The 19,774-nt window shown below is 35.6% G+C and overlaps 1 protein-coding gene across 2 annotated transcripts in view; it reads right to left on the bottom strand.

Moving 5' to 3' along the window:
* Positions 1 to 19,774, bottom strand: part of CDH10 (cadherin 10) — a 96,375-nt gene that overhangs the window by 48,428 nt on the left and 28,173 nt on the right. For both annotated transcript variants that reach the window (XM_021387350.1, XM_021387351.1), the window contains one exon: positions 9,645 to 10,022. In XM_021387350.1, coding sequence (XP_021243025.1) covers positions 9,645 to 9,875 — 231 coding nt within the window. In that variant the 5' untranslated portion in view covers positions 9,876 to 10,022. The remainder of the gene's footprint in view (positions 1 to 9,644; positions 10,023 to 19,774) is intronic.

Below are 19,774 nucleotides of genomic sequence, written 5' to 3'. Positions count from 1 at the left end.
CATTCACTCCAAAATAATATTTCTTAAACATTTCTACTTCCTAAAGGTCCCATTTGGGATGGAATTGTAAAATGTGAAATTTTAATTTATATGTATTTTACATCAAATGCCATACCTCAGAAAAGGATATGCAAAAGTTCTTAAAAGATGGAGTTCCTACAATAAAAGGAAGAAATCTTAATTACTACTTCATGTCTCCACATGTCTAACATAATTTATTCCTCTAATCACTGTAACATAAACTAGTAATTACAAAATCTATTATAACTTTATAGAGAGAATTAGGAACAAAAGGCAGTTTCTAAACTAAATGGGAGGAAAGAGTTTGCCGCTTTCCCTGGCTATTTTTTGGATGGGGAAGACATAAAATATTCTGCATGATCATCTCTACTCTGTCATGTCCCCACTTTACCAAATAATCAAAATAGCAATCTTCCATGTTTTTATACAAATAAGTGTTTTTCTTGTTATTTTCAATTTTTGCAACTACAGTTTTATCCTATAATATTTAAAACCAAAATGTCCAACCTCTGTTTCCAGTTTTGTTGTCTTATTAAGTGTCATTTGCTTGAGAATTTTTAAGAAAGGACAACCATGCTTCAGCAAAATATTAGCAACGAAGTATCCCAAACTTAACATCAAGGGGGAATGTAGTATATTCATGTCTTTCCACCAGTGCTTTGAGATACATAGGTAGTCACGTTCCAAAAAAATGCAGGATTGAAATAATAAAACACAAGAAGTAGAGACAGTATCTACCTCTTTGTCTAAGTAAAAAAGACACAAGAAAAAATAATTCAGTGTGAGTCTGTACTGCCTGTGAAACAGTAATGCTAAATACAGATAGCACAATTGCACTGAAGTCATTGATGCATGAAAGAAAACATGAAAGACATAGAGCCGATGTGAAGGAGAAAAATCATCTCTACAGCTAGGAGAAGCTAACAGAAGACATTGACAGAGTTGCAATTGAGCACTGAGATTGCTATAGACTAAAATATTGTCAAAATAGAGAGCAATTTTTTTCCCTCAGTGGCCCAGTCCTCCTTTAACATCCTCTAAAAAATAGCTATGAAAAGTTTCAGGAAACAGAAAAAATTTAGTTTGAGGAAGTATCAAGAAAATGAATGATGTGTTGGAAAATGTTGATTGTTTACTTCTGAGAACAAATGCCGCTCTATTCACTAGGGGCTTCAGATACATTGACTGTACAACTACAAAACAGAAGGCACTGGAGGGTTTGAAAAAACCTGCCATTACTGCCTTTTTGGTTAAGCTTATTTTTAATTATCTTCAAAAAGAAAAACACTCAAAAATATAAGGCAATGCTTCCAGCAGGAAGCCTTTTTAAAAGGGTAAACATCAACTTTTAACTTCTTAGAACTCTTTCCCTCACGGGTATTTTGTTGCAAGCCACCGATTTTCCCTCAGTATTACCCCTGGCTCTTCCTTGCTATCTGTTTATACAGGATATTTAAAAGGTCATCTGCATCTGATTTAGAGAAAAAAGTAAAAAGAGACAAAAAAAGCCCCTAAAGCATTAGCCTTTGAATTGATGTAGAAACTACTGGCTATTTATAAATTCATTGTTTCAAACAATGCGTAGGTCAAACATTTCTAAACTCTATTTTTTCCATTACATTTTTTAATTCCTTGATTGAATGAATGTAGTCTGATGAAGTGGACTCTAGTTTTACAGAGCTATGGCTTTGAATATAAATCATTCCAGTCTTTCCTTTTTGGAATATCTTTCTGTGACAACCAGATACCATTTTAAAATTGAAAGAGAAATTGAAGTGAAAGGAACCGGAGAGTTCAGACCAAACTATTTCCCTGTTTATTATATTATTTTGAAGCATTATGCTATTTTAAATGCAATGCATAATCTCATACAACCTCTTAGTTTGTACTCAACACAAGAGAGCTAGAACTCTTATCTCTGATGGCAGCAAAATGCATCTTATTGGTGATTTTATACCCACTGGAAGGATGTCCGTAACTATCTCTCCTCTAAATCTTCCTGACAATTCATCAACAGTATTGTACTTTGTACTTACACAGAGCTGAATTGTCTTTTTTTATAAATTAGATTCACGATGGCAGATCACTGCTATTGGGAGTATTAGGGAAAAAAAATCAAACATTAAAATAGTTTTCTCAGAGACTGAGAAAGGCAGTAACAGGAAACACACTTCAGTGATTAGGACCACACTGACCTCTCAGCCTCATTATCACTTATCATCAAACTAACACCAGAATCAATCCTTTACTCAATGGATTATTCATACTATACCATCTCTTCTGCCCTTGGAAGACAACTTCTGCACTTGGAGAAGGAAGCCTGTGTTGTGTGTACCTTGCAGTGTGCTGATCACAGTCACAATCACAGAATTAATCTTTCTGACACTTGTATCACAGTTTGAGTTGTCAGGTTCTGATTCTCTATTGTTATTATTGCAGTTTGATTACATGGTCTTTGAAGGTCCCTTCCAACTCCTCTCCACTCCGCTCCGCTCCCCTCCCCTCCCTCTCCCTCTCCTTTTCCCTTTCCTCTCTGTGCCTGCTTTTATTCTTCTTTGAAAACAAAATTTGACTGTATTTATAAACGCCTTACACTCAAATATCAATGAAGACAATAAAAGAGTGGAGATTATTTGATTTCTTCATTTTACTTATCAAAATTAGCAAAAAAACCCAAAACATTCACGCATAGGTTGCTCTGAAAGTAATGCCTCCTATTTATTTCCATGGAAACTAAAACAGATACAAAGAGCACAATAACATTATTCCACAAAGCAAATTCTCAGTTACAAAACACTATTTTTCAACACAGTTACCACCATTAGCTATGCATTTTTCACCAGTGCTGAACAAGAGCCTGCATGCCACACTCGTGCAAATCTGCACTTAGCGGAGGTGACCCACTGTCACTGTCACCATTGCTGAAACTAACCACCTACCACCTCACTGTGCTCCCATCCACTGTTTGGTCTCAATAAACATTCAGCAAGCACTGATGAATGTCAGTGGGTGCCATTTTTTCTGCACCAAGAAATTCAATGACATTCCTTTGCTTCATATGGATTTCCATGTCAGATGCTATTCTGTCAAACTGCCCCTCTGCTTCCTTCTGTCACACAGCAACATAACGTAACAGAATATTGGTGGGAAGGTTCAACCTCTATTGCCATAGTACCAACATCTGCTCCGACATCGTGGGCCAACATAATTAAATAGGAGGCATTATTTTAAGAGCATCCTTCATACTTTCCTGGCGTGCATTTACCATCATACCTTGTAGCATGGAAAGCCATTAGATCTATCCACCAGCTGATGTACAGAAAAAGCAATATGCAGATACTGCTCTCTACTCATATATGCATTAGTTTCTGAGAAGACTTGAAATACATTTACAGATGAAGAAAGCATATGAAACTGCATACGAAACCAATCAAAATGACGTAGAAATTCATGGAGCAATCCACACATCCTGCCCAACAGTTGTGTAAGTGTTGTTTGGCAGGTACTCATAACAGATTAAGTTTAGCTTGACTATAAGCATACTATACTATATGATTCTGTAATGCTGAGATCTCTTGGAAAAGAAATACAAAATAACTTTTTCAAGACATATGAGCTAAATACGTTACTGCATGGGGTGTGGGTACCAGACGCCCTCCTGAGGGCTGTGGGGCTGCAGTGTGAGGAGAGGCTGGGGCTGCCCCGTGCCAGACACAGCCGGGCCCAGAAGCTGTGGGTGGGCAACTCAGAGAGAGCCTGGGGAAGAGAGCAAAACCAGTATGTTTTGCCTGTGAAGGTAACTTGTAAGTGATCTCCCAGTCTTCATCTTGACCCATGACATTTTTCATCTAATCTCCTCCCCCTGTCCTGTTGAGGGCAGTGACAGAGCAACTGAGTGCGCTCCTGGCAGATGACCGAGGTCAACCCATCACAGTTATGCTTTTGACCAAAACTTACTTCCTATGAATTCAGAAGCAGCAAGAACCTTTGACGTAGGACAGCATATAGGAAGTACAGCTCAGTGTGCTGCCTTAGAAGTTAGACATACCGGTAGTAGCAGGTGAAAGACATGATTGCCATGGGAAGTTTTTAAATGCTTACTAAGAGTCACTTTGGTGAGAAAGAACTAGAAAAGTTCATTTAATTTTCAACTAATTAATAACTCTGTTCAGCAGAATTTAATATCTCAAGCTTCCTTTACTTTGTACTTCCTAGACGAAATGGCAATTTTAATTTTATTTTCCTTAAGGGAACAACAAAAAAATTCTTAAAGTAATGGTGATAACCAGGCACATACTCCAACTGCCCCCCAAAATACCATTTAAGGTTTTTCAGGAAAAATTACAGTTCCTCACTTTCACTTTCAATTGAAGATCATTAACAGTGTCAAATGTAATAATAGTTACGGTCCCATAGAGGCCAAGCCGAAATAAAAACAGACGTCTGAAATTACACAAACTACATATAAAGCTGTAACCATCTAAATGAAAAACTCCCTGTACCTAGAATAGTGTTTTCAAGCTATTATCTGTATGTACCTAAGACATAGATGCGTATAAGAAATTTAGTGTCTTATAGTTCCTTTTCATGCATTTTACCTTACTTCTGCACTTTTGGAGTCCTGTAGGCATAGCGGTTACTATAGGACACTGACAATTAGCTATCTATGTGTATGTGATGTGAGCCTAGAGCTGGCAACTGCCACAGACTTCGTTGCCAGTGAAGATTTGATGCAGATATAAACCATGGTGTTTACACTCTTTTAACCATATCAGTTGGTGAAAAAGGCATAGACAACAGTTTAGAAAACAGTTTTTCCCTAGCAGCACCCACACAGACATTGTCATGCTTTGAGTGCTTTTCTTCTCTTTTCTTAGTACATACAGTAATAAAAATGCAGAATATCCTGCCTTTCAGTTCTGTCAAACTAGATAGTCTCTGATAAGCTAGCGCTTGAATGAACAACGATTAGTTAGCCTACCTTTATATTTTTGTAAGAATTTGTGGTTTCATTTTGCTATTCTTGTATAAATCTTCCCCTGCCCTTACTTTCTTTCCTTCAGACCCAGGTTCTATCTCCTCTAATACCTCATTTGTCAGTCTGTGTAGAAGCCCAGATATGTACCCCAAAAAGCAAGCTCTCATATTCCTGTCATAACTTGTTACCTTAAATAATCTTCACAGCTTACGTGTTAAGTCTTGATGAGAAGCAAAAAACTTTCTCAATGTTGATGTCCAAGTGTCAGTTCTACCACAATCCACTATCTTCCATGAGATAGGGTTTTGGAGGTACAACTTCCTTTTGGATCCAGTAGAGTCACACCCCAAATCCCAAATCAAGCCTTACAAAGGATAAACTGTCTTATTTCACTCAGGCAGTAGAATTCCAGATACAGGTGATCACAATTCATTTATTCACTGAGCAGAATATCTTTCCTCCTTTCTATTCTTCTTTATTAATCTTTGTCACAAGAATCTGCTGTAGCTGAAAATTTATCCTTTTAAGAACTTTGGTGCCAGAGAGTTGATTCCGTATATCTGAAGGGGAAGGCATTTTCAGCTCAATCAGATCTTCACACCAAATATTATGCCTAGGTATGAGCATTTTCTATTCAAAATCTTACTTTTCAGTCTCTGTGGCACTAAATGTCTTTAAAAAAAGTCATTCAGGAATCAAAAATACAATTGTTTTTTGAAAGATTTGGATGGTCTTCTACAATACCACTACAACAGCAACACTTCAGTCGGATCTTATTTTTTAACCCACCTCAATGACAAACCCTTTCAGTCACATTTCACTTCATATTGTTCAACATCTGATAAATTATCTTTTGAGACACTGCAGTGTATCTAAGAACGTAGCTCTCTCAACTGAGAGAGAATGAATATACTGAAATATTCATGCTGGTTGACCCTGTATGCACTAAAACTACGATGATGAAAACTGCTGAAAAGACAGTATCTATCTCATCAAGCAAAGGGGAAAATATATGCAGGGTTGAAACAGATGGCAATATCAAGATAAATAGTAAGACAGGAAAATATACTTCAATGTGGATTAATTTATTTGTGAATAACGATAGATTAAGACATTGCTAGTACACGGTGGTGTTTCATTCAGAGGATAACTGTCAGTATTTTTTTAGATTTAAGGGAAAAATGTTAAATTATTTTCTCTAGTTAAATTCACAATAAATACACTTTTTCAGAACAAATTTGAAAAAGACTAATTCCTTGTAACTGCACCACTCTGAAAAATAACTATCTGCTAACAAAAAGAAAGAAAAACTATTAATAAGCTTTCAATATATTAAGAAAGAATAATAGAGGTTATGTAGACTTTCTGCACAGAAAAAATAATAAAAATAAATAAATAGAAAGGAAGCATTAATCATAACTCCAAATCCAAATCCACATAAAATGGCTTTTCTGATATGATGTTACTTTGAACATCCCCATGTTGCTTCTCTGGAATTTTAAAAGTGTCCTTTCTCAGAATTACTGTCTTCTAGTATAGATCAGTAAATTATGTAATAAATATATGATCTCCTTTCCCACGCTGCTCTTTTATGGCTTCTACCTTTACTAGAAACTACCATTTAACTATTATTTGAGGTTCTACATACATAAAATTCACCTAATATTATTTGATAGTTTTGATTTTTACCCCCAGGATGCTCTGAACTACATGAAGACCATCTGTATTGGGTTTACATGTCAAGGTTTTGGTAGCAAGCAGTGCTGCAGGGGTGACCTCTGAGAGAAGCAACTGTCCCATTTCAGGTAAGAGCTACTTCCAGCAAGCTCATAAAGGGAACTACCATGAGCTTATCACTGTTAATGCCTCTGATATAACAATTAAGAAAGGATAAAAAATGCTGCTCAGCAGCTGTGGAAGACAAGAGTGAGAAACAGCCCTGCAGGTACCCAGGTCAGGGCAGGAGGACAAGAGGAGCTGTAGGCAGAGATAGCAGCTCTCTGAAGCCCAGGAGAGGCCCACAGAGGAGCAGGCTGTCCCCCTGCAGCCCATGGTCACTATGTGGAGCAGATCTACCAGTGCAGTCCACAGTGTGGCAGTGGATGAGGCCTGAAGGAGGCAGAGCCAACGGATACCCCAGCAGGAGCATCCTGGGCCAGAGCTGCAGCCCATTGAGACCCATGGGGAGCAGCGCACAACATTTTTTGTTTGATTTTAGTTATTACTGCTCCAGTCTGTTAATAATGGACAATAAATTAAATTAAATTACACTTCCTTAAGTTTGGTCTGCAACAGCAACTGGTAATCGATCTTCTCTCTTTATCTTGACATAAGAGCTTTTTCATCATATTTTTTTTCCCTTCTGATGAGGAGGGGGAGTGAGAGAATGTCTTGGTCTACACAGGGCAGCCAGCTAATATTAAACCATCCTCCTTTCCTAAAATAATAATACTGACCTGAAGCAACCAGTGAATGTTCTGAACCAGTCAGTTCTGCTGACTTTCCTGTTGAGACTGTGCTACTGTTTCACAGGCATGGATGAGTTAAGGGACTTTCCAGCAGTTACTGGATTACGTATCCCATTCATTCAGTGAACCCCATTTCCATAACATTATTCTGGATAAGCCTTTTCAAGCTGACTTAACAAGTAAATAAATGAATACACAAATTCTACTCTGAATTTTAGACACTGGTTTCAAGAGTAATGTGATATTCAACAGTTTTCAATCTCCCTTGACAGATATATTGATACAGTATGAGAAATCTAAGAAAAAACATAGCATTTATGAGCTCAGAAAGCAAGCAGATGTAAATTCACAAATCCAGATGAATCTGGTAATCTCACTTTGCCATTCATGCTGATCCTTTCACTGATGCATTTGCCATCTAACTATTATTCTCAATTTATTAAAAAAAAAAAAAGGTAGTTTATTTTAAAATATTTAGTACTTATTTTTGCTTAAACTTGTTAATGACAAACATTCTCTTCTAGTCATTGGTTACAAATTATTTATTTCTAACTTGTGCTCCCATAATTTCCAAACACCATCATATTGCAGAGAAATTAATAGAAAGGTGGCATTTTATGTAACCCCAACTCATTGGAAAATAGCTTGCAGATATGGATGCAGCGGTCCTTGAGGACAGCAAGGTGACCATGAGCCAGCAGTGTGCCCTTTCAACAGACAAGGCCAACAGCATCCTGGGTTGCATGAAGAAGTCTTGCCAGTAAGTTGTCTGAGGTGATACTTCCCTCTATTCAGCACTAGTGAGACACATCTGGAGTGCTGGGTCCAGTTCTCCAGTAAACGAGAAATGGAGCTACTGAAGAGGGCCCAATGAAGGGCCACTAAGATGATTAACAGCCTGGAGCATCTTTTATATGAGGAGTGGCTCAGAGAATTTAGACTGTTCACCCTGGAGAAGGGAGGGCTAAGTGAGGACCTTATTAATGTATAAATTTTACCTGATGAGAGGGAGTGAGGATGAAGAGCCCGATACTTTTCATTGGTGCTCAGTGATCAGAAAAGAGGCAATGGACACAAACTGAAATACAGGAAATTCTCTTTAAATATAAGAAAAGCTTTTTTACCTTGTGGGTTGTCACACACTTGAAGTGGTTGTCCAGGATTGTGGAGTCTCTATCTTTGCAGACATTTAAAATCCAACTGGACACAACCTCGAGCAAAGCCTTGCTTTGAGTAGGAGAGCTGGACTAGATGATCTCCAAAGCCCTATTACAACCTTGGCTATTCTGTGATTCTAACATTTTCAACAAGGCAGCATTTCTCTGCAGTATTTTACAAGTGAAATACCACGTTGATATGAAAATCTGGATTATAGATAAAGAAATTTTTGTTTTTATCATCAACCAATGTTGCTACCTGGTACCCATGACTACTACCGCTAACTTCCACTTTCAAGCAAATTGCCATTCTGAACTAATTTATTATTTTTTTGTACCTGTTGGAATGGTTTTTTGGCATTACATCTTGCATATTTTTTTATAAATTACATGGCAAAACAAGTTGTACAAGAAGTTCATCAGACTTCTGCTGTACTTCATTTCTTAATCACCTCATTTCTTTCACATATTTTTAAATGGACATTACTCGGTGCAATTTATCACAAGGAGAACTAAAAACAGATAATATTTTTCTTTAAACAGGTTGCATTCTTCAAACATAAGCTCAGAAAAAGAATATGTTATTTTGTTCTAAACATGAAATATTCTAAACATGAAAGAAATACTTGAAAAAGGATTTTATAATAAATTATAAAAGATTATATTTTGATGAAGAAAAACTGAGTGGGCTGCTGGTAGGAAAGATATGCTAAGGAATACCAATTTGTCAAGAATGTCTTGATTTGTTTCACTGAAATATTTCTGAATATAGCTGTATTCATATTATATATATTAATATATAAAGCTGTATATAATATTGCTTTTAGTGAGTCTAACAGTACAAACAAGGTAATATATATATTACCTAGAAATCTGCTTCTTATGCATGAGTATAAAACATAGAAAATAGAGCTCTGTAGGAAGATGAGTGTCCTGGTTTCAGCTGAGTTGGAGTTGATGATGAAACTAGGACAATGAGGAACATTGACAATAATGCAGAAATGTTAGTGAGAAACCTACCTTGCCTACATACTGATAATCAGATCCTGTGTATTCCTCTAAAAGGAAAAACTGGTTCCACATCCAGCCTCGCTTCTGGCGGTGAAGTGCTTTTCCATCGCTCCCTGATGCACGTCCCACAAAGCCTTTGGGTCTGAGATCAGGAGTCCTTCTGAACAGCATTTCTGTACGGCAGGGATGCAGCAGCCACATCCAGAGCAGCAGAAGTAACAGAGCTTGCTGTATTGTCATAATTATCCACTGCTGATACTCTTTGAGCTGGTCAGCAACAGAGTCTATAGTTTTGTTTTTCCTGACTTGCTTTCTATGTTTCTAGTTCCTGATGCAGCCAAGCCCTTTACAGTAACTCATCTCTGAACTGCACATAGTAACAAGATCCTGAAAGCAGAGAAGAGACAATGTAAGTTGAAATATATTTACTCACTAGTGTCCAACATCCCCCACTACCCTACAGATCAAAAACATTGTGACATGGAAGGCCACCTGGTTAGGAATGTAAAGGCTGTCTTGCAAGAGGGGAACACTGCAAATATACATCTTCCTGAGAAAGAGTAAGTGTGCACTCAGTTGTTAAATTTCCCCATTAAGACCTTACAATTCAGATACTTATAGGAATGTTTTTTATATAGACTGGTGGATTATTACTGCTGGAACATACGCATTAAATACCGCAGCCTTTACTTTAGATGTTTTCCACCTGATTTGATTTACAAGAATTCCAGTGTTTTATTAATCTTACTGTCAAGAGGACTGAAAAGCAAACAAAAAGTAGTTCCAGAAATGAGGAAATGGTAAAACACCATTTCTCCAGGGTGTTTTTAATGGCAAAAGAGAACATCATATGCATCAGAAGAAATATAACATGACAAGAAGCAAACTTTTAAGTACGATAGGTTCTCGAGGTGATCTTACAATATGTAGAGGTGCAAACTTTCCCTTAAAATGTAGAAAATATTTCAAAAATTAAGGCCTGTTCTGGAAGTATCCTGAATAATTTTAATTTTGCAAAATAGTGAAATAAATCTTATCCAGGGAAGTGTTATAGCAGAGGAAAGACAATATCTTAAATAATCTTTGCTTTGTATCCACTTTTTTTCTCTTTGTTTTACATAAGGTTTTCCTTCTTCTAGCAGTGCCATGATATATCATTTTAGCAAGACAAGTTTCATCAGGTTCTCCTCTCTTCAATCCTAGCATTTAAACTGTATTGCTTTTTGCTAGTGAGATCATTTGATGATTCCTTCATTCAGTCCCTGATAAAAATTATGTTTTGCCTTCTTAATAGGATATATTTTCTGCAAATTTTAATAAGTTTTTAATCAGTTTTCCTAACATGTCCACATAAAATGGATTTACAGTTCCCTGCATACTCCTCCAAATTTGGCAGAAAAGGTCAACTGGTAAAAACCCTGGGTTGCTTTTTAATCCTCTTTTTTTGATTTTGATAGATCAGTAACATTGCACAGCTGTCCCATGTGTTCTCTCGTTTTAATAGCACTATACTCTAGCCATTTATCATCTTAAATATTTTATTTTTCAAAGTGGAACAATGTAAAAATTTCAGACATTCTTTTGGTGTTTGATTTTGATATTAATGTGCTATGTAATATATTTCCAGTAAGTCTGTGATGATTTAAAGAGTTTACAGCAACATGTCAGGGATTTAGAGTGCAAAGCTTATAAAATATAATGGTTTCTTATAGGTAAAATAAGTAGAAAATGAACAAATTCAGTTCAGGAACCATCTTTTATCTTCAGAGTTACATAATCTGAGGAGAACATTTTCACCTCTCTTCCAAGAAGACTCTATAATTTGTCACAGCCACCATTTTCAAGGACTTCAGACCCAAGATGTTCCCAGCAGGCAATCATTTTTGCCTAAATAAACAACAGATTATGTATCCTATCATTTACCTCTTCTTCCTTTCTCATAAAACTTTGAAAAAAATTACTTTATTTGTGAACTTTGAATATTATCCAAAACAATGAGTCTAAAGTATGCCACTAATAACATATGTCAAATTATAATCACAGAATCATAGAATCACAGAATGGTTTGGGTTGGAAGGGTCCTTCAACATCATCTAGTTCCAACCCCCTGCTATAGGCAGGGACACCCCTCTAGACCAGGTTGCTCAAAGCCCCATCCAGCCTGGCCTTGAATGCTTCCAGGGAGGGGGCATCCACAACCTCCCTGGGCAACCTGTTCCAGTGCCTCACCACCCTCACAGTAAAGAATGTCTTCCTAATATCTAGTCTTAATCTTCCCTTTTCCAGTTTAAAGCTATTAACATGTACAAACTGAATTTGTGGTCCTCCACCTTGGAAATTATTTATTGCAACTCATATTTACATTCTTCTGAAACAAAGGTAGAATGAGTGAGAAACTATGATTTATTCTCAGACACTTATAAAAGTTTTTTCTCAAAGACCACAGGAATTTCAAACTTGAAATTAGCTTTTCAGGATTTTATTAACTCCTGTAAAAATTGGAAAACTATTGGGGTTTTTTTGTTTGTTTGTTTGAAAAGGAGATATAATAGTTTCTTTTCGGGGGTGTTTTTTTTCTTCTTTTTTTGTTCTTTTTTCCTCTTCTTATTGCCATCCCTATATATAATCCACTATTCACACATTATTATTTGATGTAGAAGTGTTGTTAAATTCCTCTTGGGAAATAATGCTTCAATATTAGGGGCTGTTATTGAATTTCCTTCTTGTTAAATTAGGTCAGCAGAATGAAAGCTCAGATGAAATTTGTTAAAGTTACAGAAGTAGCTAATGTACACGGACTTGGCAAGCATGGCTGCTTAATGGATGTATGTACCAGTAAGGTTTTTTTCCCTCCTTTGAGACTCTTGTTGGATTTCAGCATCTTGCCCTAAATGTTTGACAGTCACCTACACTAAAGCAATAAGAGTTACCTTTAAAAATAACATAACAAACAATAACCCACATATTTTACAAAGAGCAATACATAGCCAAAGTCATTAAATAAAAAGCACTGGGGAAAAAAAAAAAAAAAAAAAAAAAAGGAAACTTTTAAAGAGAATTAAATACAGGAAACCTTTTAATATGTAAGTACAGAAAACAGACAGAAGTCCCAGATCTGTAATACATTACTCATTTGATTTATGTGATATATTGCCAGAACTAGAGCAGTCAATACAGGAAGATAAATATATAATCTGTTTTGAAATTCCCTGCAAATTTAATTTTTAAAATGACTAAATTATTGGAAATTTGTAACTTAAAGGAGTGTCTGAGAACACAGCAGTAAATTTTTACGGCTTCAACTAATTTTTTACAGCAGTGCAATACTTTTAAAAAGCATTAAACTGTTTTAAATGAAACTATTTAACCAGTCTCTCTCCTCAAATCTCTCTTTCTTCTTCCAAAGGACAACTTTTCCATTTTTCCCACAGCAGAAATGAAACAAAGACAAATGAAAAGACTTTTAAAAGATCTTTTAAAAAATACCAAATATATAACAAAATTTCCTATTTCTGTGTAACATGCCTCTAAATTATATTAAACAAATACAGAGAAAAACTGTGCTCTACCTTGCTCCTGTTTATACAGTTTTCTGTTTGGGGTTTATTTTTAATTATTATTATTATTTTTAACAGTGTCCAGTGTGAAAGGGATGGATCAATCACTGGCAAAGCTATTAATCATTTCACATTTAGCTTTCAGGTAACAATTTAAAAATGGTTAAGCAGTTCTTACTTTCCACAGCTTAATCACACTGTATTCAGGCATAATTTTCTCAACATTTGAAAAACACTATGTTTTATTTACTCAGTCATGAAAACCACGTAATGATACCAAAAACATATATCATTTGAAACTCATGAGATTTAATAGACACATAAAATGGAACATTAATACCTTTAATTGATGTATGAAAAGGAACATTCTGAAACATTTCAGAGAGCTGGCCTGAAGACATTTATGCACTGCTCTTTCTGTTCTCTCCATTTCTGTTTCAGTTGGGAGCCACAATCTAGTCAACATCTCTAATCTTGTCTTTTAGCCATTTATTTCTATCTTTTTATAAGAGGAAAACTCTTTTGGAACTGAAGATGCTTTGCAACAAATTAGGTTAAACTACACTGGAATTTTATGAGAACAATTTTTAATTGTATTACAGTGGAACAAGGTGAAATATATTCTGGTTTTGTTTTGTTCTTGTTCTGCAGAGGTGACACCAATAGAGCTCTTCCTGTATACATTCATAATGAGAAACATTTTATGTTTTCCAATTTATTTTTGCAATCTCAGTTCTCACTCTAGCCACCATTACAGAGCTACCACCACAAGCAACAGACCTTTAAAAGTGAAGAAAAAGCCTCATTTCACGATCAGCCTTGGAAGAGCATTAAGCTTAGCTACTTTTGTTCTAACAATTTTTGCTATGTCCTTATTAAAATGAGGAAGAAAGTTCTAATGCTGCAGAAGCAAGTACTTGAAAAACATACCTTTGCAAGAGACTTTTTCAAAATACAACGAATTATTTATATCTGTAGGTGTAACTTACGAGTATACTTATCCCTTAAGGGAAGAAGACAATATTTTTAAAAAGGTTTTTTAAGAGTACTTGAAGCAAACAAATGATTTCTTTCACATGATCAATTTCTAATGGATTCTAATCTCATCATTCCTTTTATTATAGATTTATGTTCTTTGCTTTATCTATTATATCCCAATGAAGTCAGCTAAAGCTGTTCATAATATAATTGCCTAGTTCTGAACTAAGGAGATAATTGGTAAATTGTCAATAAGCTGCACATTTTGTAGCCTCCAGCAGAACACTTAAACAGTGCAGTGACCACCTAGCAGTCATTAAATTATAACATGAATTTGCAAAGTAGTCAGCTGTACCTTTGACCTTTAGAACTTAATCGTCTTTATGAAGTCCTGCAATACTTGATCCACTTAGGATTTTGAATTTGAGTATTCATAGTCTGATGCGAAACTAAAGAAGACAACTAACCTTTCTGGAATTATGTAATTTAATTAGTTACAGTAATCCTATTTTCCAGTCCTCAAGTTATTTCACTGATATGTGAGATTCTTACGTTATTTTCATAGTTCACAGGGAGAATGTCAGAAAAACAAGGAGAGGAAACAAATGAATAGGAAATACTGAGCACTATAACTTTTCCTACAAAATTTAATCAATATTATAGGCATGAATGATTTCACAGACTCAAGTCTTATGTCTTATTTTTAATCATATGTACATACAACAGATACAAAGAGTGCAATAACATTATTTGACAGAGTACATTCTCAGCTACAAAACATCAGTTTTCAACATAGTCATCACCATTGGCTATGCATTTTTACCAGTGCTGAAGAAGAGCCTGCATGCTGATTTGCACCAGCAGAGGTGACCCACTATTGCTGTTGCCATTGTTGAAATGCACCACCCTCACCCCACTGCGTTCTTCATAATCCTCTTCAATAATCTACAGTTTGGTCTTCATAAATGCTCAGCAAGCACTGATAAATGTCAAGGGGTGCCACTTTTTCCACATGGAGGATGTGGAAAATGACACACCTTTGCTTCATATGTACTTCCATGTCAGATGCCATTCTGTCAGACCGCCCTTTTGCTGCCATTCATCACATGGCAAAAAAATGTAATGCAATATTAGTGGGAAAGTCCAACTTCTACTGCCATATCACCAACATCTGTCTCTGATGTCATGGGTGAACATAATAAAATAGGAGGCATTACTTTCAGCCCTTTTACATGTACTGATTTTGAAATAGAAAGATTCTGCCGTTCACTGTTAGGTCAGTAAATGGACGCTACATGCTGACAATTCTCTGCAATTCTTCCCTGTCCCTCTTGAGGAATACAGAAACCCTCAGTCTTAGGACACAGCAGGATGTTGGAAGGACAAGCAGAAAAACAGAGAAAAGGCAGATTTTGCAAAAGATTCTTGCATAACAATTCTGACTGTTTATTAATGAGGCTTATGTGTGATACTGGGATACCTAAGTCACATCTCTCTATATATGATGACATCATTTTGTTTCCACAGCAAGACCTCAAGAGTAGCACACTATTATGATAAGTCAGAATTTCCATATTGACATACTTGTTTTCGTTCTTAAAATTTTGGTGAAGATGTTTTGTATGCAGCAATGACAAAAATGGTAAGTGACTTGTGTATATGCAAAAATTAAATCTACAATTTCTGTTAGGTGCCCACAGCATTTGATTTCTTGTTGCATCCTGTTCTCACTTTTAGATGCCTCTATCATATCTGGTTATAGAGAATGAGGGAATTTATACAATTCTTGATAGCTATCTAGTGTTTTTTCTGCATAATTTGGATGAAAATTAGAGAGCTTATATCTTCTATGATGATTATCAGAAAAAAAAATATTTTCCCCTTAATCTAAAGAGATTATCTGAAAGGTGCTGAAAACTATAATTATAAAAAATAAAAGAAGTGGAAGGGTCATAATAGATTGCATAACATAGGAAAAAACTGAATATGCACATGTCTGGAGAATATAACTGAGGCATAGAAGTATAATAGGTTTGAACAATCTCAATACTGTGGATTGTTTTATTACTCACCTTCTAAATAATGAAAGAAGACTCACAAAGAGGAAATGAAGATATATGAACAGAATTACTATTTTAAATGATTAAATTATCCTTTCTCTCCACTGAGACTCATTTAAAATGTCCAGTTTTGAACATCATAGTACCAACATGCAAATAATTAGAAATCAGGCTGGCAACAAAATGTTTAGAAAAAAAAAAGTCAAGGAAAGGATAACTACATCTATTTGCCCACCACTCAAGATGAAAAAAAAAAGTTGGAGAAAATAGTAAGACAATAGTTCTCAGAGTTAGAAACTGTGTTGAAAATAAGAAATCACTCTAATTGCCCATCACAACTAGTATAAGCAATTTATTTCAGTTACATTGATTTAGGTTAAACACTGAGAAACCCAAGGATAATCAGCAGCTGAAATGAGGTGGGACTGAAGCTTGAGAAGAGCAGGCTAAGTGGTCTGCTTTCAGGAATGGGTTACATACAGATAGTGTGAGCAGAGCATTTATCAAAGTCCTTTTTTAGCTCTATCCTGTACAACCCCATTCCATATTTTTCCATATCATTATTTCACATTATGTCTTCCTTCAGTCACCAGTGGCCAGTATTCTCCTAAATATGAATACATATCATTCAGATCAGCTCAACCATATCCTTTTCCATTTATTCGATTTTACCTCAAAACCAACTGCAGACTTCCTGTTTTCTGTTGAATGCAACTTCAGTTATCCTGTTTTCCAGCCAGTGTAGCACACTCTTCCACATAAAATGACACAGTACTGGTCACACAGTTCCATTCTATTTAGGTAAGCCAGTCTCCTGAGACTCTCCATAATATTTTGAAGTTGCATTTATGCTATCAATTATCTGCTACATTCTCCTAGTTTGAAAGTAAATTTAGCTCTTTTCTACTCTTTCCTTACTTCATCCTATGTACTTCCTAAATGCTTATCCACATTACATTTAGCGATGGTCATGCTACTTTTTAAAACATCAACATTTCATTCTTAGCAGACTCCTTTTATAAAGGCAGACTTCTACTTCATCTATCAGCAACAACAGGAATCAAAGAAAAAGCAGTTATGGGTTTTAGTATTTGATTGTACTTTCCTTTCTTTCTTCCCTTGTTTATTTAATAAAATATAATTGTTCTGATATTTAGTTATGTATGATAGGGAAAAAGGAGAAGAGAGTGCTGGTGTAGTGGAGGAGAATATAGCGCTGTAATATGGGTACAAGAGCAAGCACTGAAGAGAATAGCAAATATAATTCGTAAATATCACAATTTCTTATTCAACTCAGTCCATCTTTCATATGCTTTTTTTTTTTTTTTTTTTTTTTAATAAATAAAAAAGATCAGAAAATTCTGTCTGGATGTAGTCAAGAGCCAAAACTGAGAGACCACTGAATATCTAGACCTGGGGACTTAATATTCTTTCCCCCTATCCTGAAGGGTTTTCCTGAATAGAGTGAATTGTAATGAATAATGCTAAATGGTTATGAAAAAGACATGCTTTTCCTTCAGGGCAGGTGGAATTTTAAATTTCCTAGTCTTTGCTGTCCAGTGCTTTCACCTGCCGGCAAACTATCAGCTTTATTAGAGAAATAGAATAAGCACAGAAGCGTGCCAAATATCTAAAAACTCACCATAATCTCATCAGGAGTTTATATCTTCAGCTCAGGCTGAAACCTTACAGCTTCAGAGAGCACAGGCAGTTCACTAAAGCATAAAGAATTGGGGCACTGAGAGATCATGCCTGCTTAGAAAACTGTATAATTTAATAAAGTGTTCATTGATGTCTACACAGTGGCTCCTCAAACTTGTGTTAGTGCCTGTGCCTGCAGCATGGATAGTCCCATTCCTCCTAATTAGATGATAGCAGGAGGATTACATTCTCTCTTAGCAGACAGGAAGAAATGGAAACAACCATTTCTCATGGAAACTCACATCTTAAATTTAAGAAAGAATAACACTAAGGAAGCTAGTTCAGTCGTATCAATGTATCTCTCAAATTTATTAGAATAAAAGCATTAGTACTGAAAAATGCAGCTTAATATTCACAAATCTCAGAAATGCTGTATGTGTCATTATAAAATATTTCTTGAACAGCAAGAAGATATATTCAGAATGCATTTGAAAATTTGAAAACTCAAGCTACTTTCAACCTGTGTTCAATTAATTCTTTTAATATATTAGAAAGTTCTACTACGGCTATTGGTATTTTTCTGTTTAAACAGCAAATTAAAAATTACATTGTGAGTTGACTAAGACATTTCCAGGGCTGGAATGAAACTGTGAAAAAGAAAGTAGGTATTGGTAATACCTTTTATCATACTAATTTCCTCTGGTTTGATAAAATTAGCACAATTTAATCATTATCAGTGAGTGATAATTATGGAGTATGCTTTATAATTAGTTTGGAAATTGTACCGTGTTGTCCTATGGTGAGAAACCACTGTTAATAATATACCTAATACGTATATATTTTATAATAATTTATGCCTAACATCTACAGCATCTACTGTACTGAAATAATGTGAATAACATCAAAAGGATGAAGCACTGTATATCAGGTGTTCGATGGAGGCAACATAATTTTATATTGTCTATGCAATGTGAAGCTATTGGCTGTACAATCTACACGTGATGATACCAGCTAATTAGAAGATGATATTCTATTTTTTGCTCCAAATGGTACTTTCTTTAAAGCAAAATACAACAGGCTGAAACCAGCATCTTTTCAAAATTAGTTTGGCACCAGCATTATCTAAAGGTCTCTAGTTCACATAATAAAAATGACCCATTTTTTTTTCCATCTCTTAAGAATATGTTTTGACTAATTTTGAAAGTAGATACCTACTCCTAAGTAGCACGTCACTCTCACAACAAGGTACCAGAAGTAGGCATGACAAACTGCTGAATGGCATGGGTCAAATAGAAACTTCAGTGACGTGGAAAATTTCTCTTAAGAACGCCTCCATCTACTTTGAAACTCGACCAGCACTGCACTTATATGGACACTCAGACAGCTCTTCAAAGTCAGTAAATACCCCTTATGCATCCACTGACACTGCTACATGAGAATATACAGGAAGATGCTGATCAGATAAATAAGATTATGCATATTCTGACACAGGGCACCACATTTGTATCAAGACTGTTCTGAATTCAAGTCGTTTGCAACATCTGCATGTATTTTATACAATCTCTTTTACCATCTCAGTCTTCAAAGTAAGAAATGTTTATTAGGCCAACACAGCACATTCAGTTGGATCAGCTGCACTGCAGAAAAAGAGAGAAAGTTGTGGCTTTCAGAAATGTTCTTGGAGGAAATCTGATGAACATGTTTACATAGTACAGTTTGTGGGTTTTTTTACATGCCTTTCATATTTGCTGGTTATACAGAAAGAGACATGTTGGTCTGCTAGTTGTCTATACCGTTGTTTTACAGTTATGTTTTTGGATGTTAACCGTAGCACCTGAGAAAATGATTATAAGATTGGTGTATTCCAGAGATAATGTAATGAGGGTTACTAAATTTGTGGCAA

Source organism: Numida meleagris, chromosome 2, assembly GCF_002078875.1.
Source record: "Numida meleagris isolate 19003 breed g44 Domestic line chromosome 2, NumMel1.0, whole genome shotgun sequence".
NCBI lineage: Eukaryota > Metazoa > Chordata > Aves > Galliformes > Numididae > Numida > Numida meleagris.
Note: the sequence above shows the minus strand (reverse complement) of the source record. Positions and strands in the feature narration are given on the sequence as shown.